The sequence below is a fragment of the Pavona decussata genome, unplaced genomic scaffold (assembly GCF_977016875.1).
Source record: "Pavona decussata unplaced genomic scaffold, jaPavDecu1.1 SCAFFOLD_136, whole genome shotgun sequence".
NCBI classification, from domain to species: Eukaryota; Metazoa; Cnidaria; class Anthozoa; order Scleractinia; family Agariciidae; genus Pavona; species Pavona decussata.
In genome coordinates, this window is record NW_028145549.1 from 851,357 (window position 1) to 872,552 (window position 21,196).

Sequence of the window (21,196 nt, forward strand, 5' to 3'; positions counted from 1 at the left end):
TGCAGGTAACTGAACGGCACTTTATAAATTACGTTGCAGAGATACCACGCGGAAATTAATTTAACGTTTTAGCCTGACTTCCACTATAGGTTGCAGAACAGGCATTATTTTGGGTGTGTGTGTGTGTGTGTGTGTGTGTGTATGTGTGTGTGGAGGCAAGCGCGAAGCGAGCGTGGAGTGCGAACGAGGCGCGACGAGAAAGGCGCAAAAAATTTTTTGTCCCCCTCCCTTTGTGCGTCACTCGAGTTCCGCAATAGCCTCGTGCTTACTTCCGCTCACCTAAAAAAGCACACAAAAATAAATGAATAACAATAATAATAATAATAATAATAATAATAATAATAATAATAATAATAATAATAATAATAATAATAATGATGATGATGATGATGATGATGATGATGATGATGATAATAACAATAATAATAACTAGAAATACGTGAATCGCAAAACCTCGCGAAGCTGGGGCTGGGTGGAAAGCCCTCTTTCGTGTTGTAGCATCAAATGAGGAGATAATCTCGTACCCAGATCTCCCACGGTCAGGCGGAGGGGAGATCTGGTAAAGTTCGATTTGAGGCCCGGAATACGGGCCTACCCATCGTCCTTTGTCCACCGTGCAGTATGACCGACTGCTCGAAATTGTGATTGTTATTGTGTGGTAAAATGGATTTCGAGGGTGCTCTTCGCGCCGTTCTAAGGTCTAGAGGACAAGTAAACTTACGACTTAAATCAAAACAAAAAGAAGCACTGGAAGCGATTGCAGTCAACAAGCGGGATTGTTTAATTGTTCTTCCCACTGGCTACGGTAAATCGCTAATTTATCAGTTGCTTCCTTCCCTTTGTGATCATCTGGCCGATGAAAAATGTGCTGAGAACAATTCAATTGTAATTGTGGTATCTCCACTCAACGCTATCATCGACGATCAACTAAATAAACTTAACTCAATCGGAATAAGTTGTACCAGCTTGCGTCTTTGCGGGAGTGAGGTAGATGGTTGTATTGAAGAAAGTTTGCAGTCAGTCCTAAAAGAAGGAAAATTTCATATTATTTTTGTCCACCCCGAAGTAGCAGTGAGCAACAGGCAGTGCAGGGAGCTATTTTTATCGAAGCTATACCAGGAAAACGTTGTGGCCATTGTGGTAGATGAGGCACACTGCATCATTGAGTGGTAAAGTAGTTTTGATTCTCTATACTTTTTTTTTTTTTACTGATTATGCATCTTGCTGTTAAGTTTAAGCTCAATAGGTGCTTACCATTTAGGCACAGAAATCTAAAACTCGACTTGGAAAGCCAAATGATTCAATATGTCATTTCATGTCGAAAGATTCAGAAATTATGAGCTGCCAGTTAAGCTACCCTTTGTTCCCCCACACGGCTGAATTTAATTATTTAAGGTTTTTGCCTGAACCTGATGGTTTTGTGTATAAAAATGGTAAACACCCAATTATGTCCGACGTTAAGAATTCAGCTACAAGTAAGTCTCTTACTCAGACCTCTTGATGCAGTGTGTTTTTAGGGTATGTTTCCTTTGGTGATTCCAAATAGTTGTTGCATTCCTTTTAATAAATTCAAATAAGGATTTCAAATCTGAATGCTTATCAAAAAAGATTCACTGGATTTGATTCTAAATCTTCAGATTTTTTTATCTCTGTTGTTCCTTCTGCGATGGTTTTGACAGTAATCCCTTTAGACAGTGGTATTTCCAGCTGGAGCTTACTTTGTGAATATTGTTTTTTACACAATGTGATCAATATCTGCATTTTAGCACTAGCGCAGTGTCAAAAACTGCTAAAATGTACAAATAACAAGATTTACTTTTATCATATGCTATCCAATTAGTCATGAAATTAGCCACAAATTTACTTCTTGTTTTATTTGAGAGTTTCATAATTTTGATAAATCACACATTTTGTCAACTTCTTTCTTGCCTGGAATGATATTGTACTTCCAAGTCACTGGTTACCAAGATTAAAAATCATTTTTGGATTTTGTATTGATTTCAGCTCTCCAATTTGGCAAATCGTGCATTTGGATTCACCAAAAGAAACACCATCACTTTTGTCATGCTAATCCTGCTAGATATGTCAACTACATACAGGTGAATAATATTATTCACCTGCTTATCTTGCGGGACTCATCATTGGCTACTTGCAAAATAAAATTTAAAATGCGAGCAATTTGGTTGTGATGAGACATAACACACCTGAAAAGTTTTCAATAGAATGTAAGTGTATGCCCCCCTCAACTGCTGCTTTTACGACAAGACAAAACTAAGGTTCTCTATGTTCACACATACAACTGTAAGAGTCCACAGACTCCAAACTTAGAACCGCATAATACACAACTGGCAAGTCTAGTTTGACTCTTGACGCACAAAGGTAAATTATCTGCATTTTCTTTACTCTGAGCAGTGTATTATTTGTATGCATGAAGGACGGTACACTAAGAATACAAGGTTCCCAATTTCTAAAGCAGCTATCTTGGTGCTTCACTCCCTTCTGATGGAGCTTGATGTCCTTCTTGAGTTCATCAAAAATTAAAGTAATAGGAAGGTGTGAAGGTATTTTGGGGTCATAAAAGTAGCAACATGGAAGATAAATAGAAAAATATATATCCCCACTATTTGTTGCTGTGCCTACAGTGTCTGTGTGTTCAACTAAAATGTTAACCATTTTCTGCAACTAAACAGCAATGTATCCTCCCTTCACAGTAAGCCCTTTAATTTCTATGACTTTAAAACTTCCCTAAGTAACACAATTATCAAATTGTGATAGGCAAATCTTACTTGCAGAAAACTAGTGGGGAACTAAAGAATTAAATTAATGTTCAAAAAGCTCAAAGCAACACTGCTGAGATTTCTAGATAAATTCATTTTTAAAAACCTTGAAAACAATTCAATGAGAAAAATCATTTTCTTGTATTGATGTTTGCCCCCCTGATGTCATTAAGTCATAAATCTTAATATTAAGCCAGCCACACAAAGGTATGTTTTTACATCACAAAAAATATCAAAACAGTGAACCTTGAACATAACCCCAGTAGTGAACATTATCAAATTTCGCCCAATATAATATCTATGCAGGATCAAGGAGAGGTGGTGAAATTTGTTATTCAGCAACCTCCCTGTAATGCTACTACAGTATGAAAAATGTACATATATAGACTATTGCAGCTTCTTTTATGCTTCGTCTTTCCAACAACCTACATGTATTGAAGAGGCTTACTTAATTGATACTCCCTTTTTGATTCAACTTTCTTGTTATCCATATTCTAGTTACCAAATTGAAATTGTCTCATTGTTAAGGTAAGAATAGTAGCATTCCAGTGTTCGACTACAGCAAGCATTTTCTTACTTATATTTTTGTCTAGGGGGCACAACTTCAGAGAAGATTACAGTAAACTAGGAACACTTTCCTCAGTATTCCCCACAGCTAAGATTGTTGCCATGACAGCAACAGCAACAAAGGAGTACCAAGCGACTATCATAAAAAGTTTGAATATGAAAGATCCCAAACTTGTTACTGCAAATCCTGACAGGGCTAACATTTTTTATGAAGTACTGCAAAGGCCCTCGTTTCTCAAACAAAGTAATGTTGACCAGTTCGAAGAAATCCTTTTGCCCATAGCAGATGAACTTATCACCTCCAATGTTAAAATGCCTGTCACTATTATATACTCATCATTAGAACTGTGTGGAGTTGGGTATGCCTTTATGGATAGAAAGCTTGGGGATCACCAGTTCTACCCTATTGGGGCTTCCCAAATCCCTCAAAACAGACTGTTTGCTCAGTTTCATTCTCCACAGACTGAACAAATGAAAAGTGAAATTATAAATAGCATTGTGACAGAATCATGCACACAAAGAGTAATATTTGCCACAGTGGCCTTTGGAATGGGGGTTGATTCTCCTTGTGTTCAAAGGGTGATTCATTTTGGCGTTCCCCGGACTATGGAAACTTTTTTCCAAGAAAGTGGAAGAGCTGGAAGAGATGGGAGACCTGCCACATCAACCCTTTACTTTAACAACAATGATATTGGTGCCAATATTGAAGGAATGGAACCCATTATGAAAGATTACTGTAAAAACCCCAGAAATACATGCCGGAGAAAAATTGTGCTTAACCACTTTGGGTTTGGCATTCCTAGTGCTCAAGAGAAACACAGCTGCTGTGACATCTGTCGAAATGACTGTCAGTGTTCTGAATGTGTTGAGTTGCATAAAGGTGTTTTGGCCCTTGGAAATATTTGCATCACTGATAGGAACTTGCTTCTCTCTGGAAATCAGGTTGAAGAAATTAAGTTAGAGCTTATAAGATATAAAGAAGAAGTCGAGGCCAGTGATAACTATCTGTGTCTGAGCATGTGCTCGGGACTAACAATGGAAGTAATTGATGAAGTGTGTTCAACACTTCGAGGACTCTGTACTCTTGATAGTGTAATGAAGAAACTCCCAGTTTGGAGAAAAAAACATGCTGAAAAGATTTTACAAGTCATAACTGATGTCACATCCAAAGAGGCATGCCCTTAAGTACATCAAAATAATCTTTTTGCAGCTGGGGATATCAAAGGCAAAACTAAAAATTTGGTTGAAACTGTGTTAAACAAAGTAAAGTGAGTTTGGGAAAATTAATTGGAGGGTTACTTAATAGCCCTCCATTAATTTCCCAAATACATTATACCTTACTAAACAGTCACATATTTGCCACAGTGACCATATTTTTAGTTTTGCCTTTCCCAGCTTCTGCAAAAAGACTATTTTTCTTCCATAAAGTGAAGTGAACTTTGACTAGGAGACTGTCTAGTACATATTAATATTCCTTTCAGGCCAGGATGCTTGTACAACTTAGTTCATTTCTGCCTTGCTGGTATGGATACTGTCCTTGCTGTAAGATTGTCCTCAGATTGTCAAAGCAGTTACCAAAGCTTCACCTCTTGGCCACTTGTTCACTTTTTGGACACCATCTTCTGATATGTCAGCTACTGGAAAAATTTTAATTTACTAAATACAATGATAAAGTGTAGGGGGTGAACCCAAAAAATCTTCTGTGTAGGGGACAGGGGGAGGGGGAGGGTGGGTATGTATATATTTTTTTGAACAACACAATGTAAAAAAATTGATTAACTGTAAGGGATAGACAAACTGCAAGCAATCTTGTAACAATTTGATATTCATAAGAAGTAATTTACTAAATACAATGATAAAGTGTAGGGGGTGAACCCAAAAAATCTTCTGTGTAGGGGACAGGGGTAGGGGGAGAGTGGGTAGGTATGTATATATTTTTTTGAACAACACAATGTAAAAAAATTGATAAACTGTAAGGGATAGACAAACTGCAAGCAATCTTGTAACAATTTGATATTCATAAGAAGTAATTTACTAAATACAATGATAAAGTGTAGGGGGTGAACCCAAAAAATCTTCTGTGTAGGGGACAGGGGTAGGGGGAGAGTGGGTAGGTATGTATATATTTTTTTGAACAACACAATGTAAAAAAATTGATAAACTGTAAGGGATAGACAAACTGCAAGCAATATCTTGTATCAATTTCATATTCATAAGAAGTGAGCAAATTAAATGAAATTGTTAGCACTGGTACAGTAAGTTAAGTTTTCAACTTTCTATGATAATATTAACTAAATTTCACCCTTGTCTTTGTATTGAACTCACTTAATCATCTGCATCAGACGATTCAGATTCTTCATTTTCAGGAGCTACAGGTAGACCTCTTGCAAGCTGTCTCTTATGCCTTTCAAGCCACCGAAAAAATTCACCCAAGTTAATTTTCTCTCTGACACTCTTTAACATTCCTGGGAATGAAGGATGAGGCTCATGCAGTGGAATGCATTTGAATGGCCTTAGCAACCTCAGATCCCCCAGCATAATCCTTTCATCTCTGACAGCACTTTTTTTAGTGTGAGCAGTTGATGGTGGGTTGACATTTGAACTCTCATCATAAGCATAAAGGGATTCAGTGACCCCAGTGACTGACATTGAGCTACGAAGCACAGCCTTCTCAGTTTTGTTTGCCCCCATTGATGTTATCAGGGTTTTTGTGCTCTTGATGGTATGCTCCATTTCCAAATCATTTGGCATGTTGGCTCCAAGTTTTCCTTTCTTGTTGGTCTCTCTTCCCCATATCACGCGCTCAGACATTTGATGTGTCAGCATGCACTTGACCAAAGTTAGGAAGTACATCCCTTCAATTGCATACTTTGACAAGTTATTATTGGCTTTGAAAACCCACAATAGGTACTTCCAGTTAATTACATTTCTATCCCCATCACCCTCATGAATTGTGTCATTCAGCTGTGTGAGAAACACAAACAGTTCAATTAGAGAGAGGCCATAGTTCTGTACTTTGTCATCAACTGTCACACCTAAGTGAAAAACATGGTAGTCAACAAATTTTCCAAGCACTTTGTCAAAGTGTTCCTTCTTTGCCTCCACACTTGCATTTTGTTCAGGCAAGTTTTTTGTTGGCTCACTTTCAGTTTTCTCCATACCAAAGAATTCTAGGAATGCTTCCACCAAGTAGGCCCTTCCAACTGAGACAAAGAACTCCTCATATGCATCAGGGTTGTTTTTGACAGTTGTTGGGACATTGTAGCGCATAATCCGCTCTCTAAAATACTTCAGTGTGCCAATTTCACGTGCTGAATTCTGGTTCATCAGGACATCATTTATTAGCTGTTAATCAATATTAGTAACATAATATTATTATATAATTATTTTGCTCAGTGGAGTCTAAACTCCATAATTTAAAAGCAGGCTCTTAAATTTATGTTTTTCCAATTAATTTCAAAAAATATATTTTAAGACCAGTTTTGTATAAAAGAGGTTTTGATTTGTTTAAATCTGCACTGGAGAACAGATTAGCTACTATCATATAAGGTACTCTATTTTGTTAATTTCAAAGAAATTTTTGTTTCTTTGTTTTGTTTTTGTTTTGCCCGGCCTGGATAACACAATTTTGTTCCATACTTTTGTGGAGCAATTCAATCAGCTGGGGCGTGTTGCCTGATGAGCCTGAACTTAGTTTGCTCTTTTGTACATGTGTTTATATGGTTAAACAGTATAATAACAGGAACAACTAGAAAAGGAATTTGTGAAGTATCTGAAGTCATATGATAGCAACTATAGACTTAGTAGTTTTCCTGTCACCCATATTGTATGATATAAGCATCATAAACAAAATTATGTTTTGGTTTTAGACTTACAGTTAAGAATGCTTGTTTCGTATGGAACAACTCTATTACATCAGGCTGAGTATGTTCCAGTCGGTCCTTAGAAGTGTGAGCTCCAGCCCTCAGTTTGCGCCCATAAGTAAATCGCACTCTTGTCAATTGATCACCACCAGATGGACAGTTGAAGTCAGCTGGGATGCAGGTCTCTCTTTCAAGGTCTTCATTTTCACTAGCAGCTCTAAAACTGGTTTCAAATGTGGCTTCATGGCTTGCCAAGATGTCTACCACATCTGAATATTTTTTCTCATCTTTAAATTGAACTGGAAGTGGAAACACCTCTGACTTTGAGCTCATTTCCTTAGTGTACCGGTGGAGAATGTGCTGTGGTACCAACTTCTTGACTGCTGCAAATTGAGGTTGCTTGAAGAACTCTAGAAATATTCTCCCCACAAGAACTTTGAAATCTGACTGAAGTTTCTTGACTTCTTCTGGAGTGAGGAGGTAATTCTCGTTTGAAAAGGTCTGGATATCACCAAGTGGCCTGACATTGTCCAAGTGGCTGAAATCAATCCTGTCAAAAACAACAATGCTTGCAAACCAGTTGTGTTGCTTGTTTCTGTGATCTACCCTCATATTCTTCACTGTTGTTTTGCAGTTCAAATTATCATTAACAGTGTAGAATTTCCTTCCCTTTTTGACCAGTTCTACAATCTTGTCATGGAAGTGCCCTCCCATCAAGTCCAGTAGATTGATCATGGAAGTGTGTGACAAGCATACCCCTTCTTTTTCAAAACGTCCATAACTCTGAAATATGTAGAAAATAGAAATATGCAGAGTTGTTATGCGTAAAACACATCTGTTGTTACATCTTCTAATGTTCTGTGATCCTGGACAATCAGAATTTTTAGCTCTTTCATCACCACACTCACTTAGCAACATAGTTGAAGTGATTTGTGGCAATCTTTTAACTCTTTGTTTAATTACCCTGGAAATACAGTAGACAATATAATATTTATACTCAAGATCTGGATTTGAGATTAGGTTGAAATGTTTTTCAATTTACAACTGATTTGGACTACTCAATAAGTGTTTATTATTAGGACTTCAATTCTTGAGGCCCCTATTGACTCCTGTGGGAAATAACTTATCCCAGTGTGCTCTTAAAGTTTGGTACCAGTTACCGAGACCTTCTCTGTATATCAATGAGGTAACTCCAGTCAATTTAGAAAAGGTGTGTAAAAGGTTCTTAAAACACTGACCCTACTGAGAGGTCTATTTAAGGATAGAAAATCGAAAGAACTGTGTGATCAGGTCGTTATTTCTTTTCTGTAATATAGAAGTTAAGCATCAAGGGAACCCTCTTTTAAGGAGTACACTGGGATCACCATACCAATAAAGGGGTAAAAAAGATTCCCAATTTAAGGAATAGAGAACCTGCAAAACCATACCCTATTCTATAGCACATACCAAAATAGCTTACAAATGAGAGTTCCTCCCAGTGGGGTAAAAAAGCACTATAAAAGAGACATACCATCTTATCTGCATGTCCATGACATAAAATCAGGGTGTTCATTCTTTGAACAAGACTAAGTTGTTGGTTAGCTTGGTGTACCATCAATGCATAAGCTAGACCAATAGCTGGAACCCTGGTTTCTCCCTTCTTTGATTTGTTGAGTTGCTCCCGATGTGAAGGTGCACATATGGCAACAATGAAATCAAGAATGTCAGGACATTTCTCTTGACCTTCTTCGAGAATCTTGAACCAAGAAAAGGTTTTCAATGCATTGCATGTTTTGTCCTTTAAAACAGAAGGCTTCTCTCCCCTCTTAGTTTTTCCCAGATTCTCACATTGCTCTGCCACTCCTAGAAGAAACCTCCTCTTTAAATGGTCTCTTAATGATGACTCCCATATGGTGTCTGCAAGTATCTGTGAATCCCTCAATGAAAGTGCAATGGATAATGTCTTGCATTCATTCTCTGTTAAAGAGTGACGTTTCTTGAACTAAAAAATAAACATATAGTTGCATACTTTAAACAATGAGCCTTAAATTAAGTTTTCTTCCAAACAGAACTTTACCTCTGTTATTCCCACTGGTATTTATATTTATAGGTTGGTTATGCACACTCATTTAGTAAGGCTATAAAAAACAAAAGGATTTTGTTTTTCAAAAAAAATTGATTTACATCAATGGAAACCTAAAAATAATGACCCAATTTTGTTCAAAATTACCACATTGAGACTATTATTCCCTTCAGATGCCCACCAGAAATGGACTGAAACTGAAAAAAATATTTGCTTTGAGTAATTCCTTTGCATCTTGGAAATATAACTAATCATAAGACTGAAAATGCTTTGTTCTTCCTTCAGACAAATCACCATTTATAAAAAAAAAAAAAAAAGTGTAATTGTCCCTTAAAAATCAATTGCAATGCCTGTCAACTCTTGTACTCTCAATAGAGGGGCATGGTTGCAATTGCGCTTCAAGGAGACACAGCCTGTTTCCAGATTTAATGGCTAAATATCTACTTCTGTTGTTAAAAATGCAAAATACTTAAGCCCTCATATAAGGCATTACTTAGTAAGCTTATTTACCTTGGGGTTATTAAGTCCAGTTCTCTCAACGGAAAAACCTTTAACTGGTAGTGGAATTTTGGAGTTTGAACCGTTGGCTGCTGTCACATTTGAAGGAAGCAACCCGTTTTCATTCCCTCGTAGTGTCTGTACAAAATAATAACATCAAGTGTTATCTTATTTCTGAAAGCTATAATCGCTTGCACCCCTTTTCTTGTTATAAATATACTGTGTTCAAATTGGCGTGATATAATTAAATACCTTCACTGGGTCTTTCCGCAAAATAAAACCTTTCACAGGAGTTGGTATTCTTGATGCTCGCACGAGTCCATTTGAATTCTGAAAAACATAATGAAATTGTGATCAGACCTTTGTAAAATTGAATCACATTATGTTTAAGGATTAAAACATGGCCTACCTCCTTTTCTTCCACCTCGACAGTGTCCATCGTGTTGGAGACTTGCTGTTTGTCCATGAATGTCAAACTCTTTTTGGCTGTAGTCGTTGTTTTCATGAAAACTCGTTTACATGGTTTTTCAGAACTTACAGGCTCCTCGGTTCGAGTTCTTTTTTTGCTAATTTGTGCTTCTAATTCCTTCTGTGTTTTTCTGCAAACCTCTGCAAATGCTTCGCTGTTTTTGTTTAACCGTAATAGTTTGTCGTAACACGATCTGCAGCAAAACCTTGGAAGTTCGTCACTTTCTTCCACTTGGACTTCACAAACCTTCCAGATAATTTTCTTCAACTGGACAGATTTTCCCTTTTCAGAGAAGAAATAATACTTTCTTACTGATCTCTCTCCGCACAAACGACAACTACTTGAAACATCCATAGATGATTTTCTCGGAGGGTCCATTTTCCCACGCTTCCATGTTTTTCTCCGAACTGTGCGAAACAACTCGACACGAAAGGGCGCGAAAGGCGACAGCCGAACATGAAGGAAAGAGCCAATCACCGAACAGATTAGAATGAGGCATTAATTTTTTCCATTAACCAACCAGAAATGGCGTTGTATCGAACTTTACCAGATCTCACATTTCGACGTTCCCGAACCGACGACTGAGATCGGGGTACGAGATTAATGAGGAGATTAAAAGGTTTCTGAACATAGCAACTATTTTGATGAGCATGGTCTTTTCGTACTTCCACAGGCTAGTTTGCGGTTAAAAATCTATTTCTGACGCGATGAAATGTACAACGGGCGTGCAGCGCTGTCGTGTTCGATGAATTTATTTCCCACGGAAAATAATTTTACCGCGGCCACAAAACGTGTAATTTCTTCAGTGCAATCTTTCACAAAAAAAGATTTCTAAAAGAAAGGGAAAAGATTCTGGAGAGATAGTTCTGTATCCAGTGAATATTGATGAACATTGCAGTTGAAATTTGATCATGCACGCATATTTTTTCCGATGTATGCAAATTTTTTTCAGACGACGCCAGACAGTCTGACGTCATTCAAGTACGGACACCTTCAAAGATATAAACATATATATATATATATATCTACCTGGATTTTCAAAAACATACCTGCACTTAACCTACGCAGAGACAGAAAGTTCACCCTAACTGAGTCTCACGACACTTCCCTCCCCACCCCTCTGCTTTTCACACAAACTTGCAAGTCACTCACCTGCATTTAAGCCACACTCCAGGCTTTGTGTCAGCTTGATGCAATTGATTGTCAACAGCCTGTGTCTCTATGGGGGAGGTCAAAGGGCATTAGAATTAAGCCACCCTGGTTTAAGAAAAACAGCAAATTGGACCAAGCTGAAGGCTACAATACCCTCCCCTCCCCACCCCGGAGCTTTTGACACACAACCAAGAGCTACCCCCCAGCAGTAAGCCCTCACCCTGGGCTAGCTAACAGACTGGTCCTTGACGGCAAGCCCCCTCAAGTTTGGAGAACCACAGAGGCCTGAAGCTGGGCGGTGCCCAGCTTCAGGCCCAGTTCTAGCAGGCACGTTTTTGCAAATTCGCACAGATATCACAGGCAAATAGCTCTCTGGAAGGCAAAAATTGAGTTTGCAGGCAAAATGTACTAAGTCTCGCATGTAGCAGCTTAACTTGGGACAAGCCCACTTAAATTGACTGCTAATATCTACCTGGATTTTCAAAAACATACCTGCACTTAACCTACGCAGAGACAGAAAGTTCACCCTAACTGAGTCTCACCACACTTCCCTCCCCACCCCTCTGCTTTTCACACAAACTTGCAAGTCACTCACCTGCATTTAGGCCACACTCCAGGCTTTGTGTCAGCTTGATGCAATTGATTGTCAACAGCCTGTGTCTCTATGGGGGAGGTCAAAGGGCATTAGAATTAAGCCACCCTGGTTTAAGAAAAACAGCAAATTGGACCAAGCTGAAGGCTACAATACCCTCCCCTCCCCACCCCGGAGCTTTTGACACACAACCAAGAGCTACCCCCCAGCAGTAAGCCCTCACCCTGGGCTAGCTCACAGACTGGTCCTTGACGGCAAGCCCCCTCAAGTTTGGAGAACCACAGAGGCCTGAAGCTGGGCGGTGCCCAGCTTCAGGCCCAGTTCTAGCAGGCACGTTTTTGCAAATTCGCACAGATATCACAGGCAAATAGCTCTCTGGAAGGCAAAAATTGAGTTTGCAGGCAAAATGTACTAAGTCTCGCATGTAGCAGCTCAACTTGGGACAAGCCTACTTAAATTGACTGCTAATATCTACCTGGATTTTCAAAAACATACCTGCACTTAACCTACGCAGAGACAGAAAGTTCACCCTAACTGAGTCTCACAACACTTCCCTCCCCACCCCTCTGCTTTTCACACAAACTTGCAAGTCACTCACCTGCATTTAGGCCACACTCCAGGCTTTGTGTCAGCTTGATGCAATTGATTGTCAACAGCCTGTGTCTCTATGGGGGAGGTCAAAGGGCATCAGAATTAAGTCACCCTGGTTTAAGAAAAACAGCAAATTGGACCAAGCTGAAGGCTACAATACCCTCCCCTCCCCACCCCGGAGCTTTTGACACACAACCAAGAGCTACCCCCCCAGCAGTAAGCCCTCACCCTGGGCTAGCTCACAGACTGGTCCTTGACGGCAAGCCCCCTCAAGTTTGGAGAACCACAGAGGCCTGAAGCTGGGCGGTGCCCAGCTTCAGGCCCAGTTCTAGCAGGCACGTTTTTGAAAATTCGCACAGATATCACAGGCAAATAGCTCTCTGGAAGGCAAAAATTGAGTTTGCAGGCAAAATGTACTAAGTCTCGCATGTAGCAGCTCAACTTGGGACAATCCCACTTAAATTGACTGCTAATAAATTATGACAGGGAAATAGCTCTCTGGAAGGCAAAAATTGAGGTTGCAGGCAAAATGTACTAAGTCTCGCATGTAGCAGCTCAACTTGGGACAAGCCCACTTAAATTGACTGCTAATATCTACCTGGATTTTCAAAAACATACCTGCACTTAACCTACGCAGAGACAGAAAGTTCACCCTAACTGAGTCTCACGACACTTCCCTCCCCACCCCTCTGCTTTTCACACAAACTTGCAAGTCACTCACCTGCATTTAGGCCACACTCCAGGCTTTGTGTCAGCTTGATGCAATTGATTGTCAACAGCCTGTGTCTCTATGGGGGAGGTCAAAGGGCATTAGAACTAAGTCACCCTGGTTTAAGAAAAACAGCAAATTGGACCAAGCTGAAGGCTACAATACCCTCCCCTCCCCACCCCGGAGCTTTTGACACACAACCAAGAGCTACCCCCCAGCAGTAAGCCCTCACCCTGGGCTAGCTCACAGACTGGTCCTTGACGGCAAGCCCCCTCAAGTTTGGAGAACCACAGAGGCCTGAAGCTGGGCGGTGCCCAGCTTCAGGCCCAGTTCTAGCAGGCACGTTTTTGCAAATTCGCACAGATATCACAGGCAAATAGCTCTCTGGAAGGCAAAAATTGAGTTTGCAGGCAAAATGTACTAAGTCTCGCATGTAGCAGCTCAACTTGGGACAAGCCCACTTAAATTGACTGCTAATATCTACCTGGATTTTCAAAAACATACCTGCACTTAACCTACGCAGAGACAGAAAGTTCACCCTAACTGAGTCTCACAACACTTCCCTCCCCACCCCTCTGCTTTTCACACAAACTTGCAAGTCACTCACCTGCATTTAGGCCACACTCCAGGCTTTGTGTCAGCTTGATGCAATTGATTGTCAACAGCCTGTGTCTCTATGGGGGAGGTCAAAGGGCATTAGAATTAAGCCACCCTGGTTTAAGAAAAACAGCAAATTGGACCAAGCTGAAGGCTACAATACCCTCCCCTCCCCACCCCGGAGCTTTTGACACACAACCAAGAGCTACCCCCCAGCAGTAAGCCCTCACCCTGGGCTAGCTCACAGACTGGTCCTTGACGGCAAGCCCCCTCAAGTTTGGAGAACCACAGAGGCCTGAAGCTGGGCGGTGCCCAGCTTCAGGCCCAGTTCTAGCAGGCACGTTTTTGCAAATTCGCACAGATATCACAGGCAAATAGCTCTCTGGAAGGCAAAAATTGAGTTTGCAGGCAAAATGTACTAAGTCTCGCATGTAGCAGCTCAACTTGGGACAAGCCCACTTAAATTGACTGCTAATATCTACCTGGATTTTCAAAAACATACCTGCACTTAACCTACGCAGAGACAGAAAGTTCACCCTAACTGAGTCTCACGACACTTCCCTCCCCACCCCTCTGCTTTTCACACAAACTTGCAAGTCACTCACCTGCATTTAAGCCACACTCCAGGCTTTGTGTCAGCTTGATGCAATTGATTGTCAACAGCCTGTGTCTCTATGGGGGAGGTCAAAGGGCATTAGAATTAAGCCACCCTGGTTTAAGAAAAACAGCAAATTGGACCAAGCTGAAGGCTACAATACCCTCCCCTCCCCACCCCGGAGCTTTTGACACACAACCAAGAGCTACCCCCCAGCAGTAAGCCCTCACCCTGGGCTAGCTCACAGACTGGTCCTTGACGGCAAGCCCCCTCAAGTTTGGAGAACCACAGAGGCCTGAAGCTGGGCGGTGCCCAGCTTCAGGCCCAGTTCTAGCAGGCACGTTTTTGCAAATTCGCACAGATATCACAGGCAAATAGCTCTCTGGAAGGCAAAAATTGAGTTTGCAGGCAAAATGTACTAAGTCTCGCATGTAGCAGCTCAACTTGGGACAAGCCTACTTAAATTGACTGCTAATATCTACCTGGATTTTCAAAAACATACCTGCACTTAACCTACGCAGAGACAGAAAGTTCACCCTAACTGAGTCTCACAACACTTCCCTCCCCACCCCTCTGCTTTTCACACAAACTTGCAAGTCACTCACCTGCATTTAGGCCACACTCCAGGCTTTGTGTCAGCTTGATGCAATTGATTGTCAACAGCCTGTGTCTCTATGGGGGAGGTCAAAGGGCATTAGAATTAAGTCACCCTGGTTTAAGAAAAACAGCAAATTGGACCAAGCTGAAGGCTACAATACCCTCCCCTCCCCACCCCGGAGCTTTTGACACACAACCAAGAGCTACCCCCCAGCAGTAAGCCCTCACCCTGGGCTAGCTCACAGACTGGTCCTTGACGGCAAGCCCCCTCAAGTTTGGAGAACCACAGAGGCCTGAAGCTGGGCGGTGCCCAGCTTCAGGCCCAGTTCTAGCAGGCACGTTTTTGAAAATTCGCACAGATATCACAGGCAAATAGCTCTCTGGAAGGCAAAAATTGAGTTTGCAGGCAAAATGTACTAAGTCTCGCATGTAGCAGCTCAACTTGGGACAATCCCACTTAAATTGACTGCTAATAAATTATGACAGGGAAATAGCTCTCTGGAAGGCAAAAATTGAGTTTGCAGGCAAAATGTACTAAGTCTCGCATGTAGCAGCTCAACTTGGGACAAGCCCACTTAAATTGACTGCTAATATCTACCTGGATTTTCAAAAACATACCTGCACTTAACCTACGCAGAGACAGAAAGTTCACCCTAACTGAGTCTCACAACACTTCCCTCCCCACCCCTCTGCTTTTCACACAAACTTGCAAGTCACTCACCTGCATTTAGGCCACACTCCAGGCTTTGTGTCAGCTTGATGCAATTGATTGTCAACAGCCTGTGTCTCTATGGGGGAGGTCAAAGGGCATTAGAATTAAGCCACCCTGGTTTAAGAAAAACAGCAAATTGGACCAAGCTGAAGGCTACAATACCCTCCCCTCCCCACCCCGGAGCTTTTGACACACAACCAAGAGCTACCCCCCAGCAGTAAGCCCTCACCCTGGGCTAGCTCACAGACTGGTCCTTGACGGCAAGCCCCCTCAAGTTTGGAGAACCACAGAGGCCTGAAGCTGGGCGGTGCCCAGCTTCAGGCCCAGTTCTAGCAGGCACGTTTTTGCAAATTCGCACAGATATCACAGGCAAATAGCTCTCTGGAAGGCAAAAATTGAGTTTGCAGGCAAAATGTACTAAGTCTCGCATGTAGCAGCTCAACTTGGGACAAGCCCACTTAAATTGACTGCTAATATCTACCTGGATTTTCAAAAACATACCTGCACTTAACCTACGCAGAGACAGAAAGTTCACCCTAACTGAGTCTCACGACACTTCCCTCCCCACCCCTCTGCTTTTCACACAAACTTGCAAGTCACTCACCTGCATTTAAGCCACACTCCAGGCTTTGTGTCAGCTTGATGCAATTGATTGTCAACAGCCTGTGTCTCTATGGGGGAGGTCAAAGGGCATTAGAATTAAGTCACCCTGGTTTAAGAAAAACAGCAAATTGGACCAAGCTGAAGGCTACAATACCCTCCCCTCCCCACCCCGGAGCTTTTGACACACAACCAAGAGCTACCCCCCAGCAGTAAGCCCTCACCCTGGGCTAGCTCACAGACTGGTCCTTGACGGCAAGCCCCCTCAAGTTTGGAGAACCACAGAGGCCTGAAGCTGGGCGGTGCCCAGCTTCAGGCCCAGTTCTAGCAGGCACGTTTTTGCAAATTCGCACAGATATCACAGGCAAATAGCTCTCTGGAAGGCAAAAATTGAGTTTGCAGGCAAAATGTACTAAGTCTCGCATGTAGCAGCTCAACTTGGGACAAGCCTACTTAAATTGACTGCTAATATCTACCTGGATTTTCAAAAACATACCTGCACTTAACCTACGCAGAGACAGAAAGTTCACCCTAACTGAGTCTCACAACACTTCCCTCCCCACCCCTCTGCTTTTCACACAAACTTGCAAGTCACTCACCTGCATTTAGGCCACACTCCAGGCTTTGTGTCAGCTTGATGCAATTGATTGTCAACAGCCTGTGTCTCTATGGGGGAGGTCAAAGGGCATCAGAATTAAGTCACCCTGGTTTAAGAAAAACAGCAAATTGGACCAAGCTGAAGGCTACAATACCCTCCCCTCCCCACCCCGGAGCTTTTGACACACAACCAAGAGCTACCCCCCCAGCAGTAAGCCCTCACCCTGGGCTAGCTCACAGACTGGTCCTTGACGGCAAGCCCCCTCAAGTTTGGAGAACCACAGAGGCCTGAAGCTGGGCGGTGCCCAGCTTCAGGCCCAGTTCTAGCAGGCACGTTTTTGAAAATTCGCACAGATATCACAGGCAAATAGCTCTCTGGAAGGCAAAAATTGAGTTTGCAGGCAAAATGTACTAAGTCTCGCATGTAGCAGCTCAACTTGGGACAATCCCACTTAAATTGACTGCTAATAAATTATGACAGGGAAATAGCTCTCTGGAAGGCAAAAATTGAGGTTGCAGGCAAAATGTACTAAGTCTCGCATGTAGCAGCTCAACTTGGGACAAGCCCACTTAAATTGACTGCTAATATCTACCTGGATTTTCAAAAACATACCTGCACTTAACCTACGCAGAGACAGAAAGTTCACCCTAACTGAGTCTCACGACACTTCCCTCCCCACCCCTCTGCTTTTCACACAAACTTGCAAGTCACTCACCTGCATTTAGGCCACACTCCAGGCTTTGTGTCAGCTTGATGCAATTGATTGTCAACAGCCTGTGTCTCTATGGGGGAGGTCAAAGGGCATTAGAACTAAGTCACCCTGGTTTAAGAAAAACAGCAAATTGGACCAAGCTGAAGGCTACAATACCCTCCCCTCCCCACCCCGGAGCTTTTGACACACAACCAAGAGCTACCCCCCAGCAGTAAGCCCTCACCCTGGGCTAGCTCACAGACTGGTCCTTGACGGCAAGCCCCCTCAAGTTTGGAGAACCACAGAGGCCTGAAGCTGGGCGGTGCCCAGCTTCAGGCCCAGTTCTAGCAGGCACGTTTTTGCAAATTCGCACAGATATCACAGGCAAATAGCTCTCTGGAAGGCAAAAATTGAGTTTGCAGGCAAAATGTACTAAGTCTCGCATGTAGCAGCTCAACTTGGGACAAGCCCACTTAAATTGACTGCTAATATCTACCTGGATTTTCAAAAACATACCTGCACTTAACCTACGCAGAGACAGAAAGTTCACCCTAACTGAGTCTCACAACACTTCCCTCCCCACCCCTCTGCTTTTCACACAAACTTGCAAGTCACTCACCTGCATTTAGGCCACACTCCAGGCTTTGTGTCAGCTTGATGCAATTGATTGTCAACAGCCTGTGTCTCTATGGGGGAGGTCAAAGGGCATTAGAATTAAGTCACCCTGGTTTAAGAAAAACAGCAAATTGGACCAAGCTGAAGGCTACAATACCCTCCCCTCCCCACCCCGGAGCTTTTGACACACAACCAAGAGCTACCCCCCAGCAGTAAGCCCTCACCCTGGGCTAGCTCACAGACTGGTCCTTGACGGCAAGCCCCCTCAAGTTTGGAGAACCACAGAGGCCTGAAGCTGGGCGGTGCCCAGCTTCAGGCCCAGTTCTAGCAGGCACGTTTTTGAAAATTCGCACAGATATCACAGGCAAATAGCTCTCTGGAAGGCAAAAATTGAGTTTGCAGGCAAAATGTACTAAGTCTCGCATGTAGCAGCTCAACTTGGGACAATCCCACTTAAATTGACTGCTAATAAATTATGACAGGGAAATAGCTCTCTGGAAGGCAAAAATTGAGTTTGCAGGCAAAATGTACTAAGTCTCGCATGTAGCAGCTCAACTTGGGACAAGCCCACTTAAATTGACTGCTAATATCTACCTGGATTTTCAAAAACATACCTGCACTTAACCTACGCAGAGACAGAAAGTTCACCCTAACTGAGTCTCACAACACTTCCCTCCCCACCCCTCTGCTTTTCACACAAACTTGCAAGTCACTCACCTGCATTTAGGCCACACTCCAGGCTTTGTGTCAGCTTGATGCAATTGATTGTCAACAGCCTGTGTCTCTATGGGGGAGGTCAAAGGGCATTAGAATTAAGCCACCCTGGTTTAAGAAAAACAGCAAATTGGACCAAGCTGAAGGCTACAATACCCTCCCCTCCCCACCCCGGAGCTTTTGACACACAACCAAGAGCTACCCCCCAGCAGTAAGCCCTCACCCTGGGCTAGCTCACAGACTGGTCCTTGACGGCAAGCCCCCTCAAGTTTGGAGAACCACAGAGGCCTGAAGCTGGGCGGTGCCCAGCTTCAGGCCCAGTTCTAGCAGGCACGTTTTTGCAAATTCGCACAGATATCACAGGCAAATAGCTCTCTGGAAGGCAAAAATTGAGTTTGCAGGCAAAATGTACTAAGTCTCGCATGTAGCAGCTCAACTTGGGACAAGCCCACTTAAATTGACTGCTAATATCTACCTGGATTTTCAAAAACATACCTGCACTTAACCTACGCAGAGACAGAAAGTTCACCCTAACTGAGTCTCACGACACTTCCCTCCCCACCCCTCTGCTTTTCACACAAACTTGCAAGTCACTCACCTGCATTTAAGCCACACTCCAGGCTTTGTGTCAGCTTGATGCAATTGATTGTCAACAGCCTGTGTCTCTATGGGGGAGGTCAAAGGGCATTAGAATTAAGTCACCCTGGTTTAAGAAAAACAGCAAATTGGACCAAGCTGAAGGCTACAATACCCTCCCCTCCCCACCCCGGAGCTTTTGACACACAACCAAGAGCTACCCCCCAGCAGTAAGCCCTCACCCTGGGCTAGCTCACAGACTGGTCCTTGACGGCAAGCCCCCTCAAGTTTGGAGAACCACAGAGGCCTGAAGCTGGGCGGTGCCCAGCTTCAGGCCCAGTTCTAGCAGGCACGTTTTTGCAAATTCGCACAGATATCACAGGCAAATAGCTCTCTGGAAGGCAAAAATTGAGTTTGCAGGCAAAATGTACTAAGTCTCGCATGTAGCAGCTCAACTTGGGACAAGCCTACTTAAATTGACTGCTAATATCTACCTGGATTTTCAAAAACATACCTGCACTTAACCTACGCAGAGACAGAAAGTTCACCCTAACTGAGTCTCACAACACTTCCCTCCCCACCCCTCTGCTTTTCACACAAACTTGCAAGTCACTCACCTGCATTTAGGCCACACTCCAGGCTTTGTGTCAGCTTGATGCAATTGATTGTCAACAGCCTGTGTCTCTATGGGGGAGGTCAAAGGGCATCAGAATTAAGTCACCCTGGTTTAAGAAAAACAGCAAATTGGACCAAGCTGAAGGCTACAATACCCTCCCCTCCCCACCCCGGAGCTTTTGACACACAACCAAGAGCTACCCCCCCAGCAGTAAGCCCTCACCCTGGGCTAGCTCACAGACTGGTCCTTGACGGCAAGCCCCCTCAAGTTTGGAGAACCACAGAGGCCTGAAGCTGGGCGGTGCCCAGCTTCAGGCCCAGTTCTAGCAGGCACGTTTTTGAAAATTCGCACAGATATCACAGGCAAATAGCTCTCTGGAAGGCAAAAATTGAGTTTGCAGGCAAAATGTACTAAGTCTCGCATGTAGCAGCTCAACTTGGGACAATCCCACTTAAATTGACTGCTAATAAATTATGACAGGGAAATAGCTCTCTGGAAGGCAAAAATTGAGGTTGCAGGCAAAATGTACTAAGTCTCGCATGTAGCAGCTCAACTTGGGACAAGCCCACTTAAATTGACTGCTAATATCTACCTGGATTTTCAAAAACATACCTGCACTTAACCTACGCAGAGACAGAAAGTTCACCCTAACTGAGTCTCACGACACTTCCCTCCCCACCCCTCTGCTTTTCACACAAACTTGCAAGTCACTCACCTGCATTTAGGCCACACTCCAGGCTTTGTGTCAGCTTGATGCAATTGATTGTCAACAGCCTGTGTCTCTATGGGGGAGGTCAAAGGGCATTAGAACTAAGTCACCCTGGTTTAAGAAAAACAGCAAATTGGACCAAGCTGAAGGCTACAATACCCTCCCCTCCCCACCCCGGAGCTTTTGACACACAACCAAGAGCTACCCCCCAGCAGTAAGCCCTCACCCTGGGCTAGCTCACAGACTGGTCCTTGACGGCAAGCCCCCTCAAGTTTGGAGAACCACAGAGGCCTGAA

General features: G+C 42.9%; 5 protein-coding genes across 7 annotated transcripts in view; 2 read left to right on the forward strand and 3 right to left on the reverse strand.

The window, feature by feature from the left end:
- LOC146467447 (cyclic GMP-AMP synthase-like receptor 1) overlaps nucleotides 1–21,196 on the forward strand; it is a 104,313-nt gene that overhangs the window by 7,676 nt on the left and 75,441 nt on the right. The window lies entirely within an intron of this gene.
- LOC146467449 (coatomer subunit epsilon-like) overlaps nucleotides 1–21,196 on the reverse strand; it is an 85,425-nt gene that overhangs the window by 2,286 nt on the left and 61,943 nt on the right. The window lies entirely within an intron of this gene.
- LOC146467450 (uncharacterized) lies at nucleotides 520–5,026 on the forward strand. The gene is made up of 2 exons (XM_085125958.1): nucleotides 520–1,169; nucleotides 3,371–5,026. The coding sequence occupies exons 1-2, from the start codon at nucleotides 664–666 to the stop codon at nucleotides 4,527–4,529; spliced, it is 1,665 nt and encodes a 554-aa protein (XP_084982084.1). The 5' UTR covers nucleotides 520–663; the 3' UTR covers nucleotides 4,530–5,026.
- On the reverse strand, nucleotides 4,838–7,979 carry LOC146467451 (uncharacterized). 2 transcript variants are annotated; one of them, XM_085125939.1, is made up of 3 exons: nucleotides 7,220–7,979; nucleotides 5,670–6,689; nucleotides 4,838–4,978 (listed from the first exon to the last, which is right to left on the reverse strand). In XM_085125939.1, exons 1-2 carry the CDS (start codon nucleotides 7,940–7,942, stop codon nucleotides 5,670–5,672), a joined length of 1,743 nt encoding a protein of 580 aa, XP_084982065.1. In that variant the 5' UTR covers nucleotides 7,943–7,979; the 3' UTR covers nucleotides 4,838–4,978. The 2 variants fall into 2 exon arrangements, with proteins under 2 accessions (XP_084982065.1, XP_084982064.1); XM_085125938.1 differs by having other exon boundaries at nucleotides 4,873–4,981.
- Nucleotides 8,767–10,629, reverse strand: LOC146467452 (uncharacterized). The gene is made up of 3 exons (XM_085125954.1): nucleotides 10,020–10,629; nucleotides 9,780–9,905; nucleotides 8,767–9,188 (listed from the first exon to the last, which is right to left on the reverse strand). Exons 1-2 carry the CDS (start codon nucleotides 10,612–10,614, stop codon nucleotides 9,889–9,891), a joined length of 612 nt encoding a protein of 203 aa, XP_084982080.1. The 5' UTR covers nucleotides 10,615–10,629; the 3' UTR covers nucleotides 8,767–9,188; nucleotides 9,780–9,888.

What these genes read in the sequence shown, in the direction of transcription:
- LOC146467452 (XM_085125954.1), bottom strand. Translation starts at nt 10,614, where the DNA reads ATGGACCCTCCGAGAAAATCATCTATGGATGTTTCAAGTAGTTGTCGT.
- LOC146467451 (XM_085125939.1), bottom strand. Translation starts at nt 7,942, where the DNA reads ATGATCAATCTACTGGACTTGATGGGAGGGCACTTCCATGACAAGATT. An exon ending in CGAAACAAGCATTCTTAACT is followed by an intron (nt 6,690 to 7,219) that starts GTAAGTCTAAAA and finishes ATTGATTAACAG; the next exon opens with CTAATAAATGATGTCCTGAT.
- LOC146467450 (XM_085125958.1), top strand. Translation starts at nt 664, where the DNA reads ATGGATTTCGAGGGTGCTCTTCGCGCCGTTCTAAGGTCTAGAGGACAA. An exon ending in GCACACTGCATCATTGAGTG is followed by an intron (nt 1,170 to 3,370) that starts GTAAAGTAGTTT and finishes ATTTTTGTCTAG; the next exon opens with GGGGCACAACTTCAGAGAAG.